Source organism: Cervus elaphus, chromosome 5 (genome assembly GCF_910594005.1).
Source record: "Cervus elaphus chromosome 5, mCerEla1.1, whole genome shotgun sequence".
Classification (NCBI taxonomy): domain Eukaryota; kingdom Metazoa; phylum Chordata; class Mammalia; order Artiodactyla; family Cervidae; genus Cervus; species Cervus elaphus.
In genome coordinates this window covers 95,033,303-95,054,377 of record NC_057819.1, presented here as the reverse complement: position 1 = coordinate 95,054,377, position 21,075 = coordinate 95,033,303, and the positions used below count along the sequence as shown (strand labels likewise).

General features: G+C 49.7%; 1 protein-coding gene across 5 annotated transcripts in view; it reads right to left on the bottom strand.

Moving 5' to 3' along the window:
• Window positions 1-21,075, bottom strand: part of RPH3AL (rabphilin 3A like (without C2 domains)) — a 136,521-nt gene that overhangs the window by 82,947 nt on the left and 32,499 nt on the right. For 4 of the 5 annotated variants that reach the window (XM_043903320.1, XM_043903319.1, XM_043903324.1 and 1 more), the window contains exons 2-3: window positions 4,371-4,482; window positions 881-1,024 (exon numbers count right to left, since the gene is read on the bottom strand). In XM_043903320.1, coding sequence (XP_043759255.1) covers window positions 881-1,024; window positions 4,371-4,447 — 221 coding nt within the window. In that variant the 5' untranslated portion in view covers window positions 4,448-4,482. Of the gene's footprint in view, window positions 1-880; window positions 1,025-4,370; window positions 4,483-16,434; window positions 16,458-21,075 lie in introns of those variants that run through there. The other variant, XM_043903323.1, reaches the window with a different exon arrangement.

The following is a 21,075-nucleotide window of genomic DNA, read 5'->3' as shown; positions in this document are numbered from 1 at the left end:
AAAGGATGTGATGCTGGCCTGTCTGAGACATTCCGAGCCTTGCAGGACCCTCGGGCTAGGTCTGAGAGGCAGTGGGGCCCCAGCCAGGGGTGGAAGGGGAAAAGAGCACCAGACGTCTGCTACAAACCCTTTCTGTAGTGAAACAGTAGTAATATGTCTGTATTAAGCGAGGCACACATGATAAACTGGGCAGCAGTGGTCTCTGGGCTGGCGCTTTCACTTCCTAGAACTCTGCATTTCTACAATGTCTGATTTTTCAAAATGATCGTATATTTCATAGAAGAAGATAAAGAGAAAAAGAACAAGGAGACCAGAATCAAATTAATTCCTGTCAGTGCCCTGCATTTATGTCTTCCTGCTTGCGCCGGCCTGTGTTTTTCAGACTGTCTAGGAAATATGAATTGCTTTTGCAATTAAACAAATAAAAAGACACAACAAAAACTGAAGGCTGTGTAGGAGTCGGCTCCGGATGCCAGAGGCCAAGAGAGCTTAGACAAGCTGGAGAGCGGCTCCTAATGGTCTCTGATGGGAGAACCCACGGTTCAGCCTCTGCTAAATCCTTGCCCTGGCTGAACCACAGTGACCCTCCTATGCGCAGAGCTGAACAGACCCTAGTGTATCTTGCTGCACTCACTCATCCTCCCCATAGCCTGGGGCCCAGGCTGCCATCCCCATCTTACAGAGGGGTATACTGAGGCTCGGACAGGCTGGGCTATGAATCTACTACAGTCCCGGGGTGTTCAGGACGAGTTGACTCATTCCCAGTGACAAGCCGGCATGAGGACCCAGCGTGCCAGACTCCCAGCCCGCCGATCTGGCACTGACTGCCCCGCCTCCCTCTCCAGGCCCCACTTCTGCCCCTTTCAGGAGCAGCCCTTACCCGACCCTCTGCTGCTCCAGGATGTCGAGGCGCTCGGCCCTCTGGATGACCTGCAGGATGGCCTCCACCTCGGCCGGGCTGAGGCTCTGGCTCCTCCTCTGCTTCTCTGTCTGGTAGGTGTGCACAGACCAGCCGGTGTGCAGCCTGGAGAGAGCATAGCACACAAGTCCAGCCCTGATGCAAACCGGCGCCCCCACCACACCCACCAAGGCCCGAGCACAGTCTGCATGTCGGGCGCCCGCCAGTCTCCAAACGCTGCCTCGGCCACCCACCAGCTCCTGGGCCCCATGAGGACGGCAGCACGCCCTCAGCATCTGGTGGGGAGCGGGGCATGGAACGTACAAAAGGCCACAGCACAAGAGGTTTCGAGGGAAGACAATCAGGAGAAGACCGAGCACCTGGATCTGAGTCTTGTAAGAAAGCAAGATGGACAGGAAAGATCATCGATTGGGTTACACACACACTGAGGGCTTCCGTGGTGTCTCAGTGGTAAAGAATCTGCCTGTCAATTCAGGAGACACGGGCTCCATCCTGGTCTGGGAAGACCCCACCTGCCATGGAGCGACTAAGCCCCCACGCCACAACTACTGAGTCTGTGCTCCAGAGCCCGGGAGCCGCAATTCCTGAAGCCTGCATGCTCGAGAGCCTGTCCTCTGCAACAAGAAAAGCCACTGCAATGAAAAGGCCTGTGCTCCACAACTAGAGTGGCCTCTCCTCGCCAAAACCAGAGAAAAGCCCACACAGCAACCAAGACCACGCAGAGCCACAAATAAAAACAGATAAATAAAATTACATATAGATAAAAAAAAAAAGATGCTGAGGATAAAAGGAGATTCATGCAGCGTTTTGAAAACTAGAGGGACTCAGGGCAGGAGGGTCACAGCTGCTCAGGAGAAGCGGCGGTGAGGCCTGGCCCAGGGCTCTGCAGACCGTCTCCCCACCGGACCCCTGGCATCCTGCAAGGCAGGCCTCCCCATCTCTCAGAGCAGGGAAGCGGCAGGTGCAGTTAGACGCCTTGCAAAGGCAGAAGGCTTCCTGGCCTAGGTAGTTCATATCTGGTAGCTGCCGAGAGCCATGCCAGGCTCCCCCAGGGCACCCCACTGTAGCACCCCTCCACACAGACAAAGGAGGCTGTGTACTATCTCCAGGCCTTTGCTCAAGCTGTACCCTCCTCCTGGGATGCCTGCCCCTCTCCCTAAGCCTCATTTCCACTGGTTCACTCCCTTTCTTTTTTAGGACGTCTTTTAGACATGGTCTTTATAGGAGGCTTTTCCTTGATCCTCTCCAAAATGGGTTAAGGAGAGTGCATTCTCGGAGTTCCCTAAGGCCTGGGCACAGCTCCAACATGAGGCTTAAACATTACAAGGCAAGGTAGGTCCTTCTGTCTCCCCGTTAGAATTGGAGTCCTGAGGGCTGCGCCCGGCCCCATCTGGCCCCTGCCCACCTCTCCATCTTCCCTGCATGCCATTCAGCCCCTCACTCTGCATTCCAGCCACCCTGACCTCCTGCCAGGTCTCTGCAGGCCATGTTCCTTCTACCTCAGGACCTTTGCACTTGCTGTTCCTTCTGCCTAGATGTGCTTCCCCCATATTTTCAGCTAGTATTTACCTCTCCTCCAGGATTCAACATAAGCATCACACTCTCAGGGAGACCTCCCCCAAACCCTGGATTATTAGCACCACGCTTCACCTGACTGCCTATTTCTACCGACAAAGCAGCTGCACACGAGTAACTGTGTGGATCATGCTCACTGCTCCCCATTAGTGCCTAAAGACAAGGGCCCCTATTGGTCTTGTTCACTGCAGTCCAATAGTCCTGGCACATAGTAGGGGTTTAGAAAATGCGTGATGGCAGCTGGGAGAACAGATCTTAATCTGGAGCCAAAGAAGATAACTTCCCCCAGCCTCCCAGAGACACAGTACCTGGCTGCAGGGGTTTGTAACACTATCCTTTAAGGAGCCCAGCATTACAAGGAGCCTGGCATTACAAGGCAGCACACCCTGGAGAGAGATGAAAGCATTTGCTCTTCTAAAAGGTGCCACGACAACTTCTGGCTGCTGCTGAGCGCAAGACAAGGTCAGGGAGAACTGAAGGGGAGGCTGGCAGGATCACCAGGAGTCATGCCGGCCCCTCCTACAAGAGCGCGGCTCTCCCCAGCTCCTCACATCTAGCCGTGGAGGACACATCATCTCGCCAGGTGTCAGAAGAGAGAGGAAGAGAGGATGGTTTCATCCCTGGTCTCTCCACTGCAGGGGCCACGTGGGGGCTAAAAGAGCTGAGCCACCCTGGTGAGAGGGACAAATTAACTGTGGTGCAAAGAGTCCTGCAAATCATGCAGGACTCCACTCGTCTTGGGCATTCTGGATTAATTTTTCTATCCTTTGATGTTTCAGCTCTGTCCCCTGCAGGCTCACAATATCTAATTGCAAATGTCTTGAACTTGGTCCCAGTTGGGGAAATGCAGGCTCCTGTATTCAGCATGGATTTGACAGATGGAGCAGTATTCTTGGGTTTATCTGATCCCTGGGACCTCCGACTCCCCTGGAGGGACAGGAGGAGACTGGAAGGCCGAAGAGGCATCTGGGGGCCCCTGGTCTCCAGCCATGGGGCAGTGGGGACAGTGTGGGGAGACGGGCTGATTTAAGTGCAGCCGAGGGGGTCACCAGGTTGACAGGTAACAGGAGAACGGGGCAAACCACGGGCAGAGAAACCCTGACCTAGGCAGGGCCGACAGCTGGGACGCTTTGCGGCTGGCTGTGTGCTTCAGTCCAGAGGGCAGCTCTTCATAAATTTGACAAGCCTTTCTCTGGTCTGTCCTGTCTGCTGGGGCCAGGCGCTCAACTATGAAGCAGGCATCCGGACATCAAAGGCTCCCCGCTGCCTGGGACTCAGGGTCTGAAGCTCAGTGACAGGGGATTTCTACTCTTCACAGAGAAGGCAAAGGAAATGGTCTGGCTCCCAGAAGTCTACTGTGGTCCAAAGAACATAGGCACGAGAGTCAGGTGGACCCAGGGGAGGCCCAGCCCCGCCACTCACAAGGTAGGCGATGCCAGTGAGGACCTCAGTCTCATGTCCTCATCTGAGAAACAGGAATCCGTTCCATATGATGGAATGAGTGAATGGTGCCCAGCTCAAGGCCAGGAGTGTGGTGTGCATTAGACAGGCATTTTTTGTTTGTTGTTTAGTCACTCAGTCATATCCGACTCTTTGCAATCCCTGGACTGTAATCCACCAGGCTCCTCTGTCCATAGGATTTCCCAGGCAAGAGTACTGGCCTGGGTTGCCATTTCCTTCTCCAGGGGGTCTTCTTGACCCAGGGATTGAACCCGTGTCTCCTGTACTGCAGGCAGATTCTTTACTGCTGCGCTAAACGGGCACTTGTCTTCAAATTGCTCCTTGTGAAGCCTGGGCACTGAATCTTGTCAAAGAAAGGAGGGGAGTTGGGAAGAGGAGGGAAGGGAGGGCCCGGCCAAGCCTGAGAAGTACTTACTTGGCTCGCAGAGCAAGCTGCCGGTCATTGGGGCAAACCCACTGATCACAGCCACTGCCGAAGATGGTGTCAGCCATGGTTTAGAGTGGCCAGCCAGGGTGGGGAGTCACATCTGAAATAAGAAAGAGGGAAAAAGAAAGAGCACGTCATTGGCTGGGGTGCACATGGCAGATGGGGTCCCTCAGACACCAAACACGGGTACTTCCAACCTATCCCCCTCCGCTGCCCCTACCCCGTCTCCAGTGATGTTTGGACTCTCACCAGCAGAATCACCCCTCCAATTAAATGCTAATCCCTCAAGGTTCCTCTTTCAAAGACTCCTGATTCTGGGGTGGGGGCTAGCTAGGTGGCTCATGCAGCTAAGTGACAAGGTTGGACTTGACCGACAGGACATCAAAGGGACAGAATCAGAAAGGAAAGAAGAGGCACACGTCTGAGGTTTTCAACTTGGCAGGCAAGCCCCGAGGGCGTTTGCACCCTCCAGGTACCACCCCTGTTTTACTGCCCCGTGACCACAATGAACATGGCCCCTCGGAAATCCTGAAGGAAGGGGGCCCTGCTGCAGAGCTTGCTGGTGGTTTCACTTGTGCAGTTGAGCTGAGCTGCCTTTCTCCTTACCACCGAGGATATGTGTTGTGGGGGGACTTCCCTGGTGGTTCAGTGGCTGAGACTCTGTGCTCCCAAAGCAGGGGGCCCGGGTTCGATCCCTGGTCCTACATGCCTCCACTAAAGATCTCACATGCCAAAAGGAAGACTGAAGATCCCATATGCCCCACCTAAGACCCGGCTCAGCCAAATAAATAAATAATTTTTAAAAAGGATATGTGTTGGGGAGATAGTAAGGAGGGGAAGAGAGAGAGAGCTGAGTTTGAGGGAATCCTAATTCCAGAGCAAAGATGAGGGGCAGTACTGAGTTCTCCACACTCCCCTAGTCTCATTCCCTCCAGACCAGTGATTCTCAAACACATGACTCCTTTACACTTTTGAAAATTATTTCGGCAGTTCTTTAAGTGTTACATACAGTTATTACCATATGACCCAGAAAGGGCTTTGAGGTATAAACCCAAGAAGACTGAAAACGTATGTCCATACACAAACTTTTACATGAATATTCACAGCAGCCCTATACATAATTGCCAAAAAGTAGAAACAATTCAAATGTCCGTCAACTGATGGAAGGATAAAACATGGCATGTCTGTATAATGGAATGTTTGGCCATAAAAGGGACCAGAGAACTGACACAGGCTACAACACGGATGAACCTTGAAAACATGCTAAGTGAAAGGAGCCAGTTACAAAAGACCACATATCGTATGGTTCTATTTATGTGAAATGTCCAGAACAGGCCAATCCATAAAGACAGAAGGTAGATTAGTGGTTGCCAGGGGCTGGGGGTGGCGGGGAGGGAGGACTGGGAGTGACTGCTAATGCCCTCAGGGTCCTTTTTCGGATGATGGAAATGTTCTGGAATTAGACAGCGGTGATGGTTGTATGGGCTTCCCAAGTGGCTGTAGAGGTTAAGATCTTGCCTGCCAACGCAGGAGACGTTAAGAGATGCAGGTTCAATCCCTGGATCAGGAAGATCCCCTGGAGGAGGGTATGGCAACCCAGTCTAGTATACTTGCCTGGAGAATCCCATGGACAGAGGAGCCTGGTGGGATACAGTCCATGGGGTCACAAAGAGTCGGACATGACTGAAGTGTCCATGCATGCATGGATGCTTGCATGCATGCAGGATGCTTGCACAGATTGTGAATTCACTAAAACCACTATCTTGTATAATTTAAATGTCTGAAATTTACAGTATGTGAACTACATCTCACTAAACTGATTAAAAAAATTCTTGAGAACTCCAAATGATATGGGCTATATTTATTACTATTTACCAGATTAGAAATGAACACTGAGAAAAAATTTAAATTGTTAAGTCATCGAAAAATAATAAACCCACGAGGTGCTCACATATTTAAAAACTGTATTTTCAAAACAAAAGCAATTAGTGAGAATAATGGGATTGTTTTGCATTTTAACAAATCTATGTAATGTTTGGCTTAACAAAGGACAGTTTCATGTCTGACATTTCAATCAATGTTTTGTGATACGTAGTTTTGTTAAAGTACATGAAGGACATCCAGATTCTCACAGATACGTCCTATAGTTGGAACAGGGGGGAGTGTATTTAGCCTTCCTAGATAATTGTGGACGTTCTTCTTTCATTCTGCACCCAAACTCAACAGATGACAGTTATCTTTAAAGATTAGTTCCAATGTGGTGTTTGAACTCAGGTCAATGAACTTTTCATCTGTATATTTGAGAGAATTTGACCAAGTATATTGTGATGATGGTGAAGAAGAAAGTATTTTTGACCTTGCGGACCCCCTGAAAGGCACTGGGAGCCCCCCGAAATCACTGCACGGCGGTTTGAGAGCCATTGCTCCACACCAACGTCACCCATTTCTGTGATGACCAGCAGGGGGCGCCATGCAGGCTGCTGCTAACTGACCCCCACAGGGACCAAGCCCAGACCTTGACCACAGCGGTCTCTCTGTCCCACTGGGGTGGTCCAGGCACCCACTCCCCACTGCCAGCCACCTTGAGAGAGAGAGACCCCGAAGAGCTGTTTGGGGAGCTCCCTGGGGAGACCCCAGGGCCAGATCCAGTGCTGGGAGGGCTGTCGATACCACCCCCCAAGTCTTGACCTTCTCCCAAATGAGGCTCACATCCAGTCCAGGAAAACACAGGCGGAGTCTAAAACGACATGCTCATCAAACAGCTTTAAACCGGCCCCACTTCCAGCTATGGTTTGTTTTCTTGTTGTTGTTTTAAAGTTCTGTTATCTTGTGAATAGCGCAGTCACACTGCTGCATGGGTGTGAAACGCCTTACTCTGTTCCAAGTAAATATTAGAAAACATACTATAACTCAGTAGCCCTGTTTCCTTATTATTATTTTTTAAAAAATATTCTGGGAGCGTCAAGAAATGGAAGTGATGGGGTCTCCCTGATGGGGACAGGCTGAGCCCGTGGCTAACTGGCAGTCCATCTCCTCACAGATTCTGCCTACAATGCAGGAGACCCGGGTTTGATCTCTGGGTCAGGAAGATCCCCTGGAGAAGGGAAATGGCTACCCACTCCAGTATTCTTGCCTGGAGAATCCCACGGACGGGGGAGCCCGGCTGGCTACAGTTCAGCCGGGACTGAAGGACCACACTACTACCACCACCTCACAGGTACTGCCATTCTTGCCAAGGCCTGCAGGGGGCACCACATGTCCCAGGCCACTGCTTTCAGGACTAGCTGGCCGGGCTAAGACTTCCTGCCCACTGCTGCAGCTAGGAACAGTGAGTATGGAGGCGGCCCCTCTGCTCTGCCAGGCACCCCCACGAAAGCAGGGACGTACCAGTGGTGATCCCAGAGGGAGGAACAAGTCAGAGAACCTCGAGGTAGGAATTATTCCATCTTCTGCAGTCACTTCTGAATCAAAAGGGAGTGGAGCTGAGCAGGGGGAGGAGGCAGGAAGGGATCCTGCGTTCTCATGCTTGCAATGCCACTTTCTTTATGGCGGGACAGGTGAGGACTTCCAGGAGACAGCAGCTCCTCACAGCCCCAAACACATCAGCTCTAAATGAGCCTCTAGGGAATAAATCTCTTTTGTCCCCTTTGGGTCACTTCCTAGGGCACTAGAGTTTGAGGATCACTGGCAAGAGAACCCCCAAACTAACATCTCTCTGTCCAAAGAAAAGCTATGACCAACCTAGACAGCATATTAAAAAGCAGAGATGTTACTTTGCCGACAAAGGTCTGTCTAGTCAAAGCTATGTTTTTTCCAGTAGTCACGTATGGATGTGAGAGCTAGACCATAAAGAAGGCTAAGCATCGAAGAATTGATGCTTTTGAACTGTGGTGTTGGAGAAGACTCTCGAGAGACCCTTGGATTGCAAGGAGATCAAACCAATCAACCCTAAAGGAAATCAGTCCTGAATATTCATTGGAAGGACTGATACTGAAGCAAAAACTCCAACACTTTGCCACCTGATGAGAACAGCTGACTCATTGGAAAAGACCCTGATGCTGGGAAAGATTGAAGGCAGGAGGGTAAGGGGACAACAGAGGATGAGACCGTTGGATGGCATCACCGACTCAATGGACGTGAGTTTGAGCAAGCTCTGAGAGATGGTGAAGGACAGGGAAGCCTCGCTTGCTGCAGTCCATGGGGTTGCAAAGAGCTGGCCATGACTGAGCGACTGAACAACAACTGACCCATCTGACATCTAATTCCTTTTCTTTGCTTTTTTTTTTTTAACTTGAGCCAAAATAACTCTGCAACCACCCACAGGCTACTGTTTTATTCTTTCTCAATCTAATCATTATTTCTTCTGTTTGGCAAAAGAGAAAAGAACCAGGCTGAGAGACTGAGAAAAGGTCACACCCATGTGGGTCTGCTAACCCTTAATTAATATACCTTCTCTACCTAGTCACCTTGTGCAGTAAGTATGAAGGGAAGGGTTTGGTGGCAGTGAGGATGACCCAACTAGGAGAGAAAAGACCCGAGAAAGTCTGACTTCTATGCAAACTTACTGCAAGACCAGGAACAATTGGTTATTTCTCCCCAGGCCTCAGTTTCCCCATCTTTTCCCCAGCGGGAACTGAGACCGACAGGCTGGAGGGAGCGCTCTGGGTGGTCCAGTACATTCTCACCTGCCAAGGGGCAGGTAGGGGACTGGAGAAGGGCCCTGGGGTGGGAGGTTGGTCACTGCTTCAGTCTGGTGGGGGGATCTGGGCCCCCACCACAGTCTGGTTCCTAAGCCAGGAAGGAGGAGGCGTCCTGGGTCCCCCACCCTTCCTGCTCCTGGAGCTTTGAGGAAGATGAGCCCACTGAGCCAAACACTACAGACAGGTCCACCTCCAGGGAGATGGGGGATGTCCCTCCCAGGGCCTGGGCCGTGGGCACTGGCTGGTGGTAAGTTCGTGGCTGAGCGTGTCCACAGCAGTGGCTCCGAGTGAGAGCTGAGGCCCTGTCCAGGGACTGCGGGGCCTGCCCTGGGCTGTGGCTGGTACCTCGGAAGGCACAGCTGTCCCTGGCCCATATGGAACAATCTCAGCACAGGTGGTGGGAGAGGAGGGCAGCGCGTGGAAACACAGCTTAGGAAACTGCCAACAGAGTCAGCATAGGTTCTCTGAATCTAAGCATCCCGAGCCTGCTGCCAGCTCCCTGCCCGCCAGCCGGCCCATGTCCCCCCGCTTCCTGCACCCCCTTGACCCGGGGGCTCTTCTGCCAAGCTGTGTGCTCGCCATCATCCAATACACTCTTGGGCTCACTGCCCCTCCAGCAGGGGCCCCAAGGAGGAGGAGGAGTAGGAGGGTGGGAGGGCATGCATTGCAACGAAGACCCAGCATAGCCAAAAATAAATTAATTTTTAAAAAGTTGCAAGCTCCCCTGGTCTCTCCTGGGCACTGTAGAATATGCACCCTAAACACACTCATCACCCACCCCTAGATGAAGACTTACTGTCTCCATGTAAGATCATCCCATGTCTTCCTAGACAGCTGTGCATAGATTTTTAAATAAAATAGGGTTCTTACTACCTATGCTGTTTGCTTTCTTATCACACTGTGCTTCTTACATTATTAAAAGTCCTCAGAAACATGATTCTTAATGGTAACTTAGTATTCTGGATTTATTTTTCCCATTTTCCTGTTGGGGGAGGCACATGGATTGTTTCCAGTTTTGCCCTATTGTATTCAGCCTTAAATGGATATCCTGGGAGATAAATTTTCGTGCCCATTTCTGATTATTTTCTTAGGATGAATTATTCCCCAAGGGGAAAAGATGTGTACATTTTTTTTGAAATGTATCACCAAAGCGCATCACCAGAGTCATTCACACAAAAAAATTCCGCTGTGAGCAGTTGTGTCCTGGCGGTCTCATGTGGATTTTGTATTTTCAAGCTCAGAACTCAGAGATGGAAGAATCTGTCTGTAAATCTCCAAAAAACTTAATCACGTGTTCAGGGACTTCCCTGGGGCTCTGGCGGCTGAGACTTCACCTTCCGATTCGGGGGGTATGGGTTCAACCCCTGGTTGAGGAGATGGGGTCCTGCAGGTCTTATGGCCAAAGGACCAAAAATCTCGGAGCAAAAGCAACACTGTAGCAAGTTCAATATAGCCTTTGAAAATGGTCCACATCAAAAAAATTGAAAAAAGAATAAAGTGTATAGTACAATCACTATAAACAAAAACCTCTTCTCTGCAAACATTTAGGGTTACTTAAAAGGCAGCTTCTCCCTCTTAATGGACTTTGTGGGCTTAGAATCTGGTGAAGCGGCACCAGCCTGCAAGCCCGGGTGACCTGGTGATCTGGTGATGCCTCACTAGCTGGGTTTTTTCTACAAAGAGCCAGGGTCTCCGCCTCCACACAGGCACACAGTGAGGATGAAATGAAAACGCACGCCTGTAACTCCAGAGAGCAGCCCACATCATTATTAACCCAGGGAAACGCTGCTCTTCGACCCAACCTTCCAAATCTTACAGCCTCTTTAATACAGCGCTGAAAACCTTTCCAGCCTGCAGCTGTCTCTGAGATGCTCCGGATTCTGAAAAAGACACTGGAGGGCAAAACCACCTGCCCCTCGGGAAGCATCACACCCACCCACCGGGGCTCTGCCCCTCCCAGGGGGCCACAGAAACAGAAGCAACTACAGAACAGCGCCTCATTGCCCACGGCTTCTCCTGGCGGGGCTCTCTCCCACCTTCAGAGCCCGGCGTTTTTGCCTCCTTGGTTTATTTCAGGGAAACTTTCGCTAATACAACTGAGCCCTGTCTGACGCCCCAGGCTGGGAAGTGAATGGATAAGCTTTCATGGAGCTCTAGGGTCCGATCTCATGGGAGGAACAGACATGATATAGGGAAAAGAAGGGGAAAGAGATAGGAGGGGTGAAACAGCTGGAAAGGGGCCGCAGGGTCTAGGTGGGGGCACCACGTGTAAAGGTAAACACGAGTCACCAGCAAGGGCAGGATGCCGGGGCCAAACAGCCACTGAGACAACAGAAGTGCATCTTTACACCCAGACGCAGGGGCTTCTGGGGGCAGCTGAACCACGAGAAAGGAGACATGAGGCCCAGCCAAGAGCAGCAGACAACCCATAGACTCGGAAGCAATAAAGAAATGTTGCAGGAATTTCCCTAATGGTCCATGGCTAAGACACTGTGCTCCCAATGCAGGTGGCCCGAGTTCGATCTCTGGTCAGGGAATCCTAGATCCTACATGCCACAATTAAAGATCTCGAATGCCACAATGAAGATCAAAGCTCCCGAGTACCTCGTGCAGCCAAATAAGTAGATATTTTTTTAAATGGAGTAAACTATTCTATCAGGGGATGGATGTTACGTAGCATTACCACGGCAATAGATAACTGACACAATGGCATTTGGTAAACAAAATCCCAACCCTGACCTCAATATCCTAAGGAGCCCAACCTCCCAGAGCTGTTTGGAGTTGGACTTGCAAACTGTGAGCAGCAGAAAGGTCAAAGGGCCAGATGAGAGAAGCAAGACAGGAGGCAAAAGAAGCAAATAAAACCCATTCTGCCCCCTCCCATGTGCCAGAGGAGGGGGTGCTGGGGGAGGGGCCTGGAGCCTTCTCAGGTAGCCTGTGCAGGGCTGGAAGAGGGGGAGGGGGTCACCCCAGGGCCAAATCTGAGCTGATGCCTAGACAGCTGCCAGGGGAAGGATCGGGAGCCCGCATTCAATCTCCTGCCGTGATCCTTCAGTCATGCCTGCCCTGGGTGCGGGAGGGGAGGGTGGCTGCCTATTCACGGCCGCTGCTGAGTCTGCCATGTAGACAACTAGCTGGGCCTGGGTCGGGGGGTCGGGGGAGGAGATGAGGGCTTGAGGAGGGGAAAAAAAGCAGGGATGAATATAAAAGAATACTTGCCACCCAGCCGCTGCTTCCCGAGGCCTCAAAGACACTGCCTAAGAGCCTGCAGTTCTACACCCAAGTATTAATATTCCAGGGAACCCTTAGCAACAGGCCCTGACATCTGCTCTGTTACTATGATACGGGAAACATGATAATAGAAGCAAGATAAGGTGAGCCGAGACATCAACATTTCCTCCACCTGTCACACGGCACTCGGAGGATGAAAGACGCAGACAGGGAGCCTCAAAGGCCTGTCTGAAACCCGAGGGAAGCTCTCTGTGGGCTGATTATGGACGAGGCAAGGCTGGAGAGGATGCGGGAAATGAGAGAGGAGCCCTGGGGAAGCTACTGCCCGACAAAGGCCCCCAGGACTCACCCTGTCATCGCGTACCCCGCCAGCTCTGCTTCCTTGGGTGACTTCACTCCCACCCCACCCCTTCATTGATTCTCCCCCTGTCCTTGCCCAGACTCTGGCAGAAGCTTCCCAGTCGGCCTTTGGACCTCCAGGGGCTCACTACGCCCCCTTCACTTGCAGTCAGAGAGGTCATCCTTAAAGCATAGGTCAGACCATGCAAGTCCCTTGCTCTTAAAACCTTCAGTGGCTCCCCTTTGTTCAAGAGAAAAACCCAAGCTTCGTCAAGGCCACCCACGAACTGGCCCAAATGACCCTCCCAGTATCACCTGCCACCTCATCTCTCCCACAAGGCCCACACTCATGTCACTAGGAACCGGGACGTGTCCTGGCTACTCAGCTTTGTTTCTGGAACTTGTCCCATGACCCACCTTCCCTGTGCACACTGGCAACCTGCAGAAGCCCCGCACCGATCCTCGGGGAATTCGGAACCGACCCCATTTGCCTCCCCTCAGCATTGCAGTCCACTCTGTCCTGGGTGGGGGGGTCTTTACTTCTGGTGGGGTCTTTAGATTCCTGCAGCCTTTCCTGTCTGTGCTCTGTGCCCTGCAAGGAGTAGTCCAGCTTAGATGCCCCAGGGCACATCCCCACATCCCCCATGAGCCACAAGACTGAGCATGCTGTTGGCCTCAGACAGACAAGCAGCACTGCTTCTGTCTTCACCGCCCTCATTCATTCATTCAACAAACAAGCTCTGAGTGTTGACTCTGCGCCAGACACGTGACACATCTCAGCTGACTGCAGGGTGAGCAGGGGGCAGCTCCCCGTACCCGCCGCCCCCCCCCAGAAGGCCCCACTTATTGCTGCAGGGGTCTTCTCCCCAGGGAAGTAAAACACCCAAAACGTCCACTCCAGTGGCCCCAAATCCCTGCTCGTCTCTTTGTCTCCCCGATTTCTCACTCCCAGGCTAAGACGATACCTGCAGCCTCCAACCAAAATGAGATGCAAAATGCCCTGCTCCTTCCCCCTCTCACTTCAGGCACCAGCCCTTTTTAACAGCCACAAGCTCTGCCTACCTGTCCCCAGAGGCATAGCTCACTTCTCTTGTTTCTAAAATGCCTGAAACAGAGCAGGTGGAGGTCCTAGCTGAAGACGATCACAGAGCTGATGGCAGCCGACTCCAGGGCAACCAGACTCCTGGGGCAGGACTCATCCTCGAATACACAGGAAGGAGGGAAGCCTCACAGGGCCCAAAGCAGTGCTCTGGTCCTCAGGGGACCAGGCAGAATTACTTCTGAGGGCTGCTATAACTGAGTACCACGAGTTGGGAGCCTTACAACAGTCGTAGAGCCTGGAAGTCCAAAACCAAGATGTTGGCAAGGCCAGGCCCCCTCTGAAGGACCCAGAGGAGAATGTCTATGAAGCATCTGCTATAGTTTCTGCTGTTTGCTGGTGATGCAGGGTGCCCCTTGGTTTGCTGCTGCATCACTCCAACCGCTGTCTTCATCCTCACACGGCATTCCTCCCTCTGTGTCTCCATGCGGCCATCTCCCTGCGTTTCTTTTCATGTTGAATTAAGCCCAGGAATTTCCTGATGGTCCTGTGGTTGGGACTCTCACTGCCAAGTGCCCAGGTTCAACCCCTAGTCAGGGAACTAAAACCTCATAAGCCGTGTGGCAAGGCCAAAAAATAAAAAGACCATAGGAGATTCCAATATCACCTCATCTTAATTAATTACATCAGCAAAGCCCCATTTTCAAATTAGTTCACCTTCTGAGGTTCTGAGCATTAGGAATTCTTCATGCCCCCTTAAAAAAAAATTCCGTGTCGGGTTTTGGTTGTGGCACATGGGCCTCTCTCTAGTTGCAGCAAATGGGGTCCAGGGTTCACAGGCTCAGTAGCTGCAGCTTAGCTGCCCTGCGGCATGTGGAATCCTAGTTCCCCGACCTGGGATCAGACCTGTACCCCCTGCACTGGAGCTCAAATTCTCAATCACTGGACCCCCAGGGAAGTTCCTCAATATGTCCCCCTGGGGACACAATTCAACCCATAACACTTAGGGAAGAGAAAGGCCAGAGTCCTACTTTGAGAGTGGGGACAGCAGAGATAGTGGACCCTATGAATGTACAGATGTTCAAAATAGTCTTTACCCCCCACCCTGGGGGTCCTGGGGTGCTCAGGACTGGGAGAGGGATCTATTAATACATCTAAGACAGGGAGTTATCACGTGCACGCCTGCATGCGTGCTAAGTCCCCTCAGTCATGTCTGACTTTTTGTGACCCCATGGACTGTAGCCCGTCAGGCTCCTCTGTCCATGGGATTCTCCAGGCAAGAATACTGGAGTGGGTTGCTACGTCCTCCTCCAGGGGATCTTCCCGAACCAGGGATTGACCCATGTCTCTTATGTCTCCTGCACTGGCAAATGGGTTCTTTACCACTAGTACCACCTGGGAAGCCCCGGGAGTTGTGATGGTTGCTACGAAAAGTGGATTTGGGAAAACAATCTCCTCTGGTCACTGCTTGTCTTGGGAGTTCTTAACAGGGGACCAGTGAACTTGGATGGTAATAAACTGCATCTTCATTAACCTGTAACTGAAATGACCTATTCATTATGAACCCAGGCAATGCACCATAGTCATACGAGAAGTTCCAGTGTCTTGGTCATCAATAGAATCACAGATACTTTCATATCACAATACAAAGCTGCAGATACCTCAGTGTTATTTATGCTCATCACTACTTTAAAATTATGAGTTATCACATTCAGATGTACATTATACTAGAGACAATAGACTAATATATAAAAACTAAATTTTTATAATCCTGAAATTGGCATGAATGTTTTTTTTAACATCTTATAACCAGAATTAGAAAATAATTAACTTGAGATAAGAAAATCGGCTTCTCATTGGTTTAGATTTTCTCAATAAAAGAAAGCCATTTCAAATAAAAAACTATTGTTACCAGTTCTTCTGATAATCTTGCTGTCTCCTAATAGATTTAGCAATTAATAAAAGCAAATAAAAATATCATATATTGTGGTGATTTAAAAAATTACAATAGTTATTAGACCTATGGCAAGCCTGTTTACCTGCAGAAGGGCATGGCAATCCACTCCAGTGTTCTTGCCTGGGAAATCCCATGGACAGAGGAGCCTGGCAGGCTACAGTCCACGGGGTCGCAAAGAGTCCGACATGACTTAGTAACTAAACAACAACAAGGCTGTTTACTTAATGATTCAAAAAAAGAAGCACATAGGTTACTATATCAGAAGCTTGTTTTGTTAAAAAAAAATTATTCTGATAATAATGTCAATATAATTGGCTTCCTCTGTAACACTGTTCGTGCATTGAGAGCCGTTATTTTGAGAAACATTCCATAGGATTCACCAGATGGCCAAAAAAGAAATCAATGGCACAAAAGCAAAGAACAGGAGATGAAACTGAAACTTAGCTCAAAGGTTACCAGGATAAAATCAAGCCTTCAGGGTAAGCAGCTGTCTGTGGCTCGGGAGACTCTGCTCAGAAAATGCCTAAGTTGTCTGTACCAGGTGTCGCCAGGCACCTGGCTTGGGGTGCATGGTGAAGAGTGTAAATGCTATTCATTTTTTAATGCAGAAAAACAAGTCTGCTTCCATCTATTCAATTTGTGTGGAAAATCTCAGGCAAACAGAATTTCTGCAAAGGAAATCTGATTTTAGCTTGCACCCAAAGGTGCTTGTTGGAAGAGCCCAAGAGAAACCTCTCCATGAGGCAGAGACGCCTCTGGAAGGAAAAGAGGCCCACCCCTTCTCACCCCAGCCTCAGGTGTGCCAACAGGGTGGTCCTCTGTGCACTCAGGTCCCAGGAGCAGCGGCCTCGGACAGCCCTGCCAGGACCCCGGCTCTCAGTGACTCTCCTCAGGGCTCCGCTAGGTCCTTCAGTCTTCTTCCACCCACTTTCCCAGAGCTGGGGAAGGGACCCTGGCCCTGGCTGTTTGCTTAAAGCCAGCAGCCAAGGCAACCCCGCTGACCCAGCTGCTATCTGTGGCCAGCTGTCCCCTCTCGTTCATGGAAAGACAAATAGTTGGTTCCCTGTTCCAGCTCCAAGGTTAAGTATGCACTGCCCAGGTGCCAGCTATTAATTTCTCTGCACACTCCTCAGTTCCCCTGGTGGAGGCTAAGACCACAAAGAAGTGGGGGTGTCCATCACAAAAGACCCTGTCGAGGACTGCTGAAGACGCAGGCAAGGCGGGGGGTAGGCATCTGAGGGTCAGAAAGGGGACCACTGCCAGCAGGTGGCTAGGGACAGAGAAGATGAGCAGGAAAGAGGCCAAACAGAAGCACCAACATTTTGCCAGTAGTTTTGGAGGCTTTAAGGAGGAGCCCACAAATCAAAATGTCCCTGCTTGTGCTCAGTCTGGCCCTGAGCTACCAAACTGGAATGGAAAGCATCAGACTGCACAGGGCGCTGCCCACTTGCCAGGTGCTGGCCACCGGCTGGCCAAGTGAAATTCATCACAGTCCCAAAGGGATGGCGTGTCCTTGTCCACTTTCAGAGAAGAGGTTTGACTGATGATTGAAAGGTGCGGCCACTTGCTCAAGGCCATGCAGCTGGCTCCTGGCACTTTCTGTCACCCTCTCTGCCCTCAAGGAGTCCCGGCTGCAGCGTGTGGCACCTAATGAAGGCAATAAGGCACTCTCCAAGCCTCTTCTGTGCTCCCAGCCCTTAGGAGCGTGACAGGAGTTCATGGAAACTGAGACCTGTAGGACTTGGCCAACAGGAGAAGGCTCTGGGTTTCCTGGAGCAGAGCTGCAAGTACTGCAGAGGAGGCAGGCTGGTGTGAACTTCCTGGAGCAGGCAGCCAGCAGCTGGGACTAGAGGTGTGAGGCCCAGGAAATGGGCAGCAGGGTCTCCAGGGCTGCTATGCCTCCTCCTCTGCACACAGGTCAGAGTGACATGAAGCCACAGGTCTCAGACAGGAGCCCTTGTTCCCCACCATTTTCACTGCCTGACCCAGGAGCTCGCCCAGACCTCAGTCACCCTAGGATCCTTAGTGGTTCCCCTGCCTCCTGGCTCACTCACCTGACTCAGCCTACCTGCCACCAGAAGGGCCCTGCAAAAGCCCGGCTCTGCTCAGACACTTGCAAATCAAGCCTATTGTCCCCACTTGGGAGTGCTAGGCCATCCACAGGCTCTATGCCACCTTGCCAAGTCTGTCTCCAGACAAACCGAAACACTTGGCATCATTCCCTGTTAGATGCTTAAGCCCAGGCCTCTTCCAAACAGCCCCCTGCTGCTCCCCAATCCACATCTATTGCCCTGGCCTGAAGCACTGGTTCCCTCCTCAGCATCTCCACATTTTTTACCTCTTTCAGCACTTCCCAGTTTCTGGTGGCTTGTGAAAGCATCTGACCTCTCCTACTGTACAAAACGCTCCCGAAGAGCAGGACAAACCGTGTGCCCAGATGACACTCAAAGCACGTGTGCCAGAATAGAACTGGGAGTCCACAAATAAACCCGTACATCTGCGATCAACTGATTATTTGACAAGAGTGTCAAGACCACTCAGTCGGGGAAGAAGAGTCTTTTCAGTAAACAGTGCGATGACAACCGAACAGTCACATGCAAAAGAATGAAGTTGGACCATTACATCATACCATTTAAAAATGTTACTCTAAATGGATCAAAGACCTAAATGTAAGAGCTAAAAGTTTTAAAGCACTGAGAAGATAATACAGGGGCAAAACTTCATGACCTCAGATTTGGCAGTGGTTTCTTAGATATTAGAATGTAAATCCAGGGACCTCCATGGTGGTCCAGGGGCTAAGACTCCACGCTCCGAATACAGAGGGCCTGGGTTTGATCCCTGACCAGGGAACTAGATCCCAAGTGCCACACTAGATATCCCACATGTCACACAAGATTGAAGATCCTGTGTGCTATAACTAAGACTCTGGGCAAATAAATAAATATAAAAGAATTCAAACCCAAACCACAATGAGATATCACTTCATACCAAAAGCATAAGCAACACAAGAAAAAAAAAATAAAGGAGATTGACATTAAATTGACATTAAAAAACTCTGTGCACCAAAGAACTAACCCTAATCCCAGATGCAATATTTTCATGGTATATTTATAGAAAAAATATTAAAAGAACAAATGCTTACCATACAAACCTTTTATTAAATTTCATAAATGCAGAATTACTATTGCTTTCCATGTATAACCTCCCTGATTTTTATGGCTCAGGTCTACCTTGAGTGTTTGAGAGAAAAAGAAAAAATGTCTATTAATAAACACTGCCTTTCAAGATTTTGAATAAAATGGGCGGCTTCAATGCCTGTACCTTGAGACCGAGGCCCACACACAGCCAGCACAACCCATCTTATTCTCATGGGTGCAAATCTTTAAAGCTGAACACGTGACAATATAATTTTGGAAGGCAAGGATGCTAAAAAAGTTGCCACCCTGGTCTTGGAACTATCTTCTCCCTCAAAAATGGGTTCACTTGTACAATAAAAGATAGGTACAAGTATGTTTATTGTTAAACTATCTTAATGCATGCAAACAAGAAATAGTTTCAAATGTCCATGTAGAGTGAAATATATACATAAATGATTCATAAAATGTGAAAATAGAAGATGAAAAGGTAACTCACAGAATGGAAAAAAAAATTTGCATATCCCATATCTGATAAGGGTCTAGTATCCAGAAAAGATAAAGAACGCCTATGACTCAACAATAAAAAGACAACTCAACTAATAAATGGGTAAAAGACTTGAATGGGGCCTCCCTTGTGGCTCAACAGTGAAGAATCTGCTTGCCAATGCAGGAGATGTGGATTTGATCCCTGACCCAGGAAGATCCCCTGGAGAAGGAAATGGCAACCCACTCCAGTACTCTTGCCTGGGAAATACCACGGATGAAGGAGCCTGGCTGGCTCTGTCCATGGGGCTGCAAAGTGTCAAACACGACTTAGTGACTGAACAGCAACAAAGGATCTGAAAAGACATTTCTCCAAAGGAGAAGCACACACGCCTAAAAGCACAGGGAAAGACACTCCACATCATCAGGCATCAGAGAAATGCAAACCCAAACCACAGTGAGATACCTCTTCACGCCCTCCAGGATGGCTATAATTTTAAGAACAGAAATTAATGGGTGTTAGCAAGGATGCAGAGAAATGGAAACCCTAATTCATTGATGGTACAAACGTAAAATGGTGCCACCACTGTGGAAAACAGTTCAGTAGTTCCTCAAAAAAAATAAATACAGAATTACAATCCTAATCCAAAAGATTAGAAATGATTAGAAAATACAAAATGATTAGAAAATACATTTCAAAAATGATTAGAAAATACAAAATGATTAGAAAATACATTTCGAAGCAAAAACTTGTACACAGATGTTCATAGAAGAACTATTCACGTCAGCCAAAACGTAGAAACCACCCAAATGTCCATCAACTGGTAAACAAGATGTGGTGTAACTGTATAACAGTCCAACAGTGGACTATTACATGGCCATAAAAAAGAACAAAATGCTGATTCATGCAACAACATGGATGAGCCTTGAAAAGAAATCCAGGCCACAAAAGACAGCATAGCATATGACTCCTTTTATATGAAATGTCCAGAACAGACACATCTAGAAGTGAAGTCACTCAGTCGTTTCTGACTCTGCGACCCTGTGGACTATAGCCTACCAGGCTCCTCCATCTGTGGGACTCTCCAGGCAAGAATACTTGAGTGGGTTGCCATTTCCTTCTCCAGGGGATCTTCCCGATCCAGGGATCGAACCCAGGTCTCCCGCATTGCAGGCAGATACTTTACCCTCTGAGCCACCTCTATAGAGACTCTAAATAGATTTAGTGGTTGTCTAGGGCTGGGGTTTCTTCAGTGGTCCAGTGGTTAAGACTCTGTACTTCCACTGCAGGGGACATGGGTTCGATCCCTGGTTGGGGAACTAAGATCTCACATGCTGTGTAGCACAGCCAAAGTAATAATAGTAGCTGCCTAGAGCTTACTGGGGAGGAAGACAGGTAATAGCTAAAGGATATGGAGTCTCTCTTTGGGGAGATGAAAATGCTCTAAAACTGGCTGTGGTGATGGCTGCGTCTATCTGTGAATATACCAAACCCCACAGAATTGTATACTTTTTATGGGTGACCTCTACCGTATATGAATTACATCTCAATAACGCTGTTACAAAATAAAGCATGGAGCACAGTGAAGCACAGACTGGGGGGTCTGGACAGGACAACCAGGCACACGGTCTCCAGGGGACAAAGAACTGGCCACTTACACTTACCATCACCCCCTGATGGCCTGGGGACAGATTAACTACAAATTAACCTCGATATGAAAATAACAGATGGTGCATTTGTGAAAACACTGTGGGAGAGGGGCAGGGAAGAGAAAGAGAGAGAAAGCAAACATGGTCGAATGCTAAG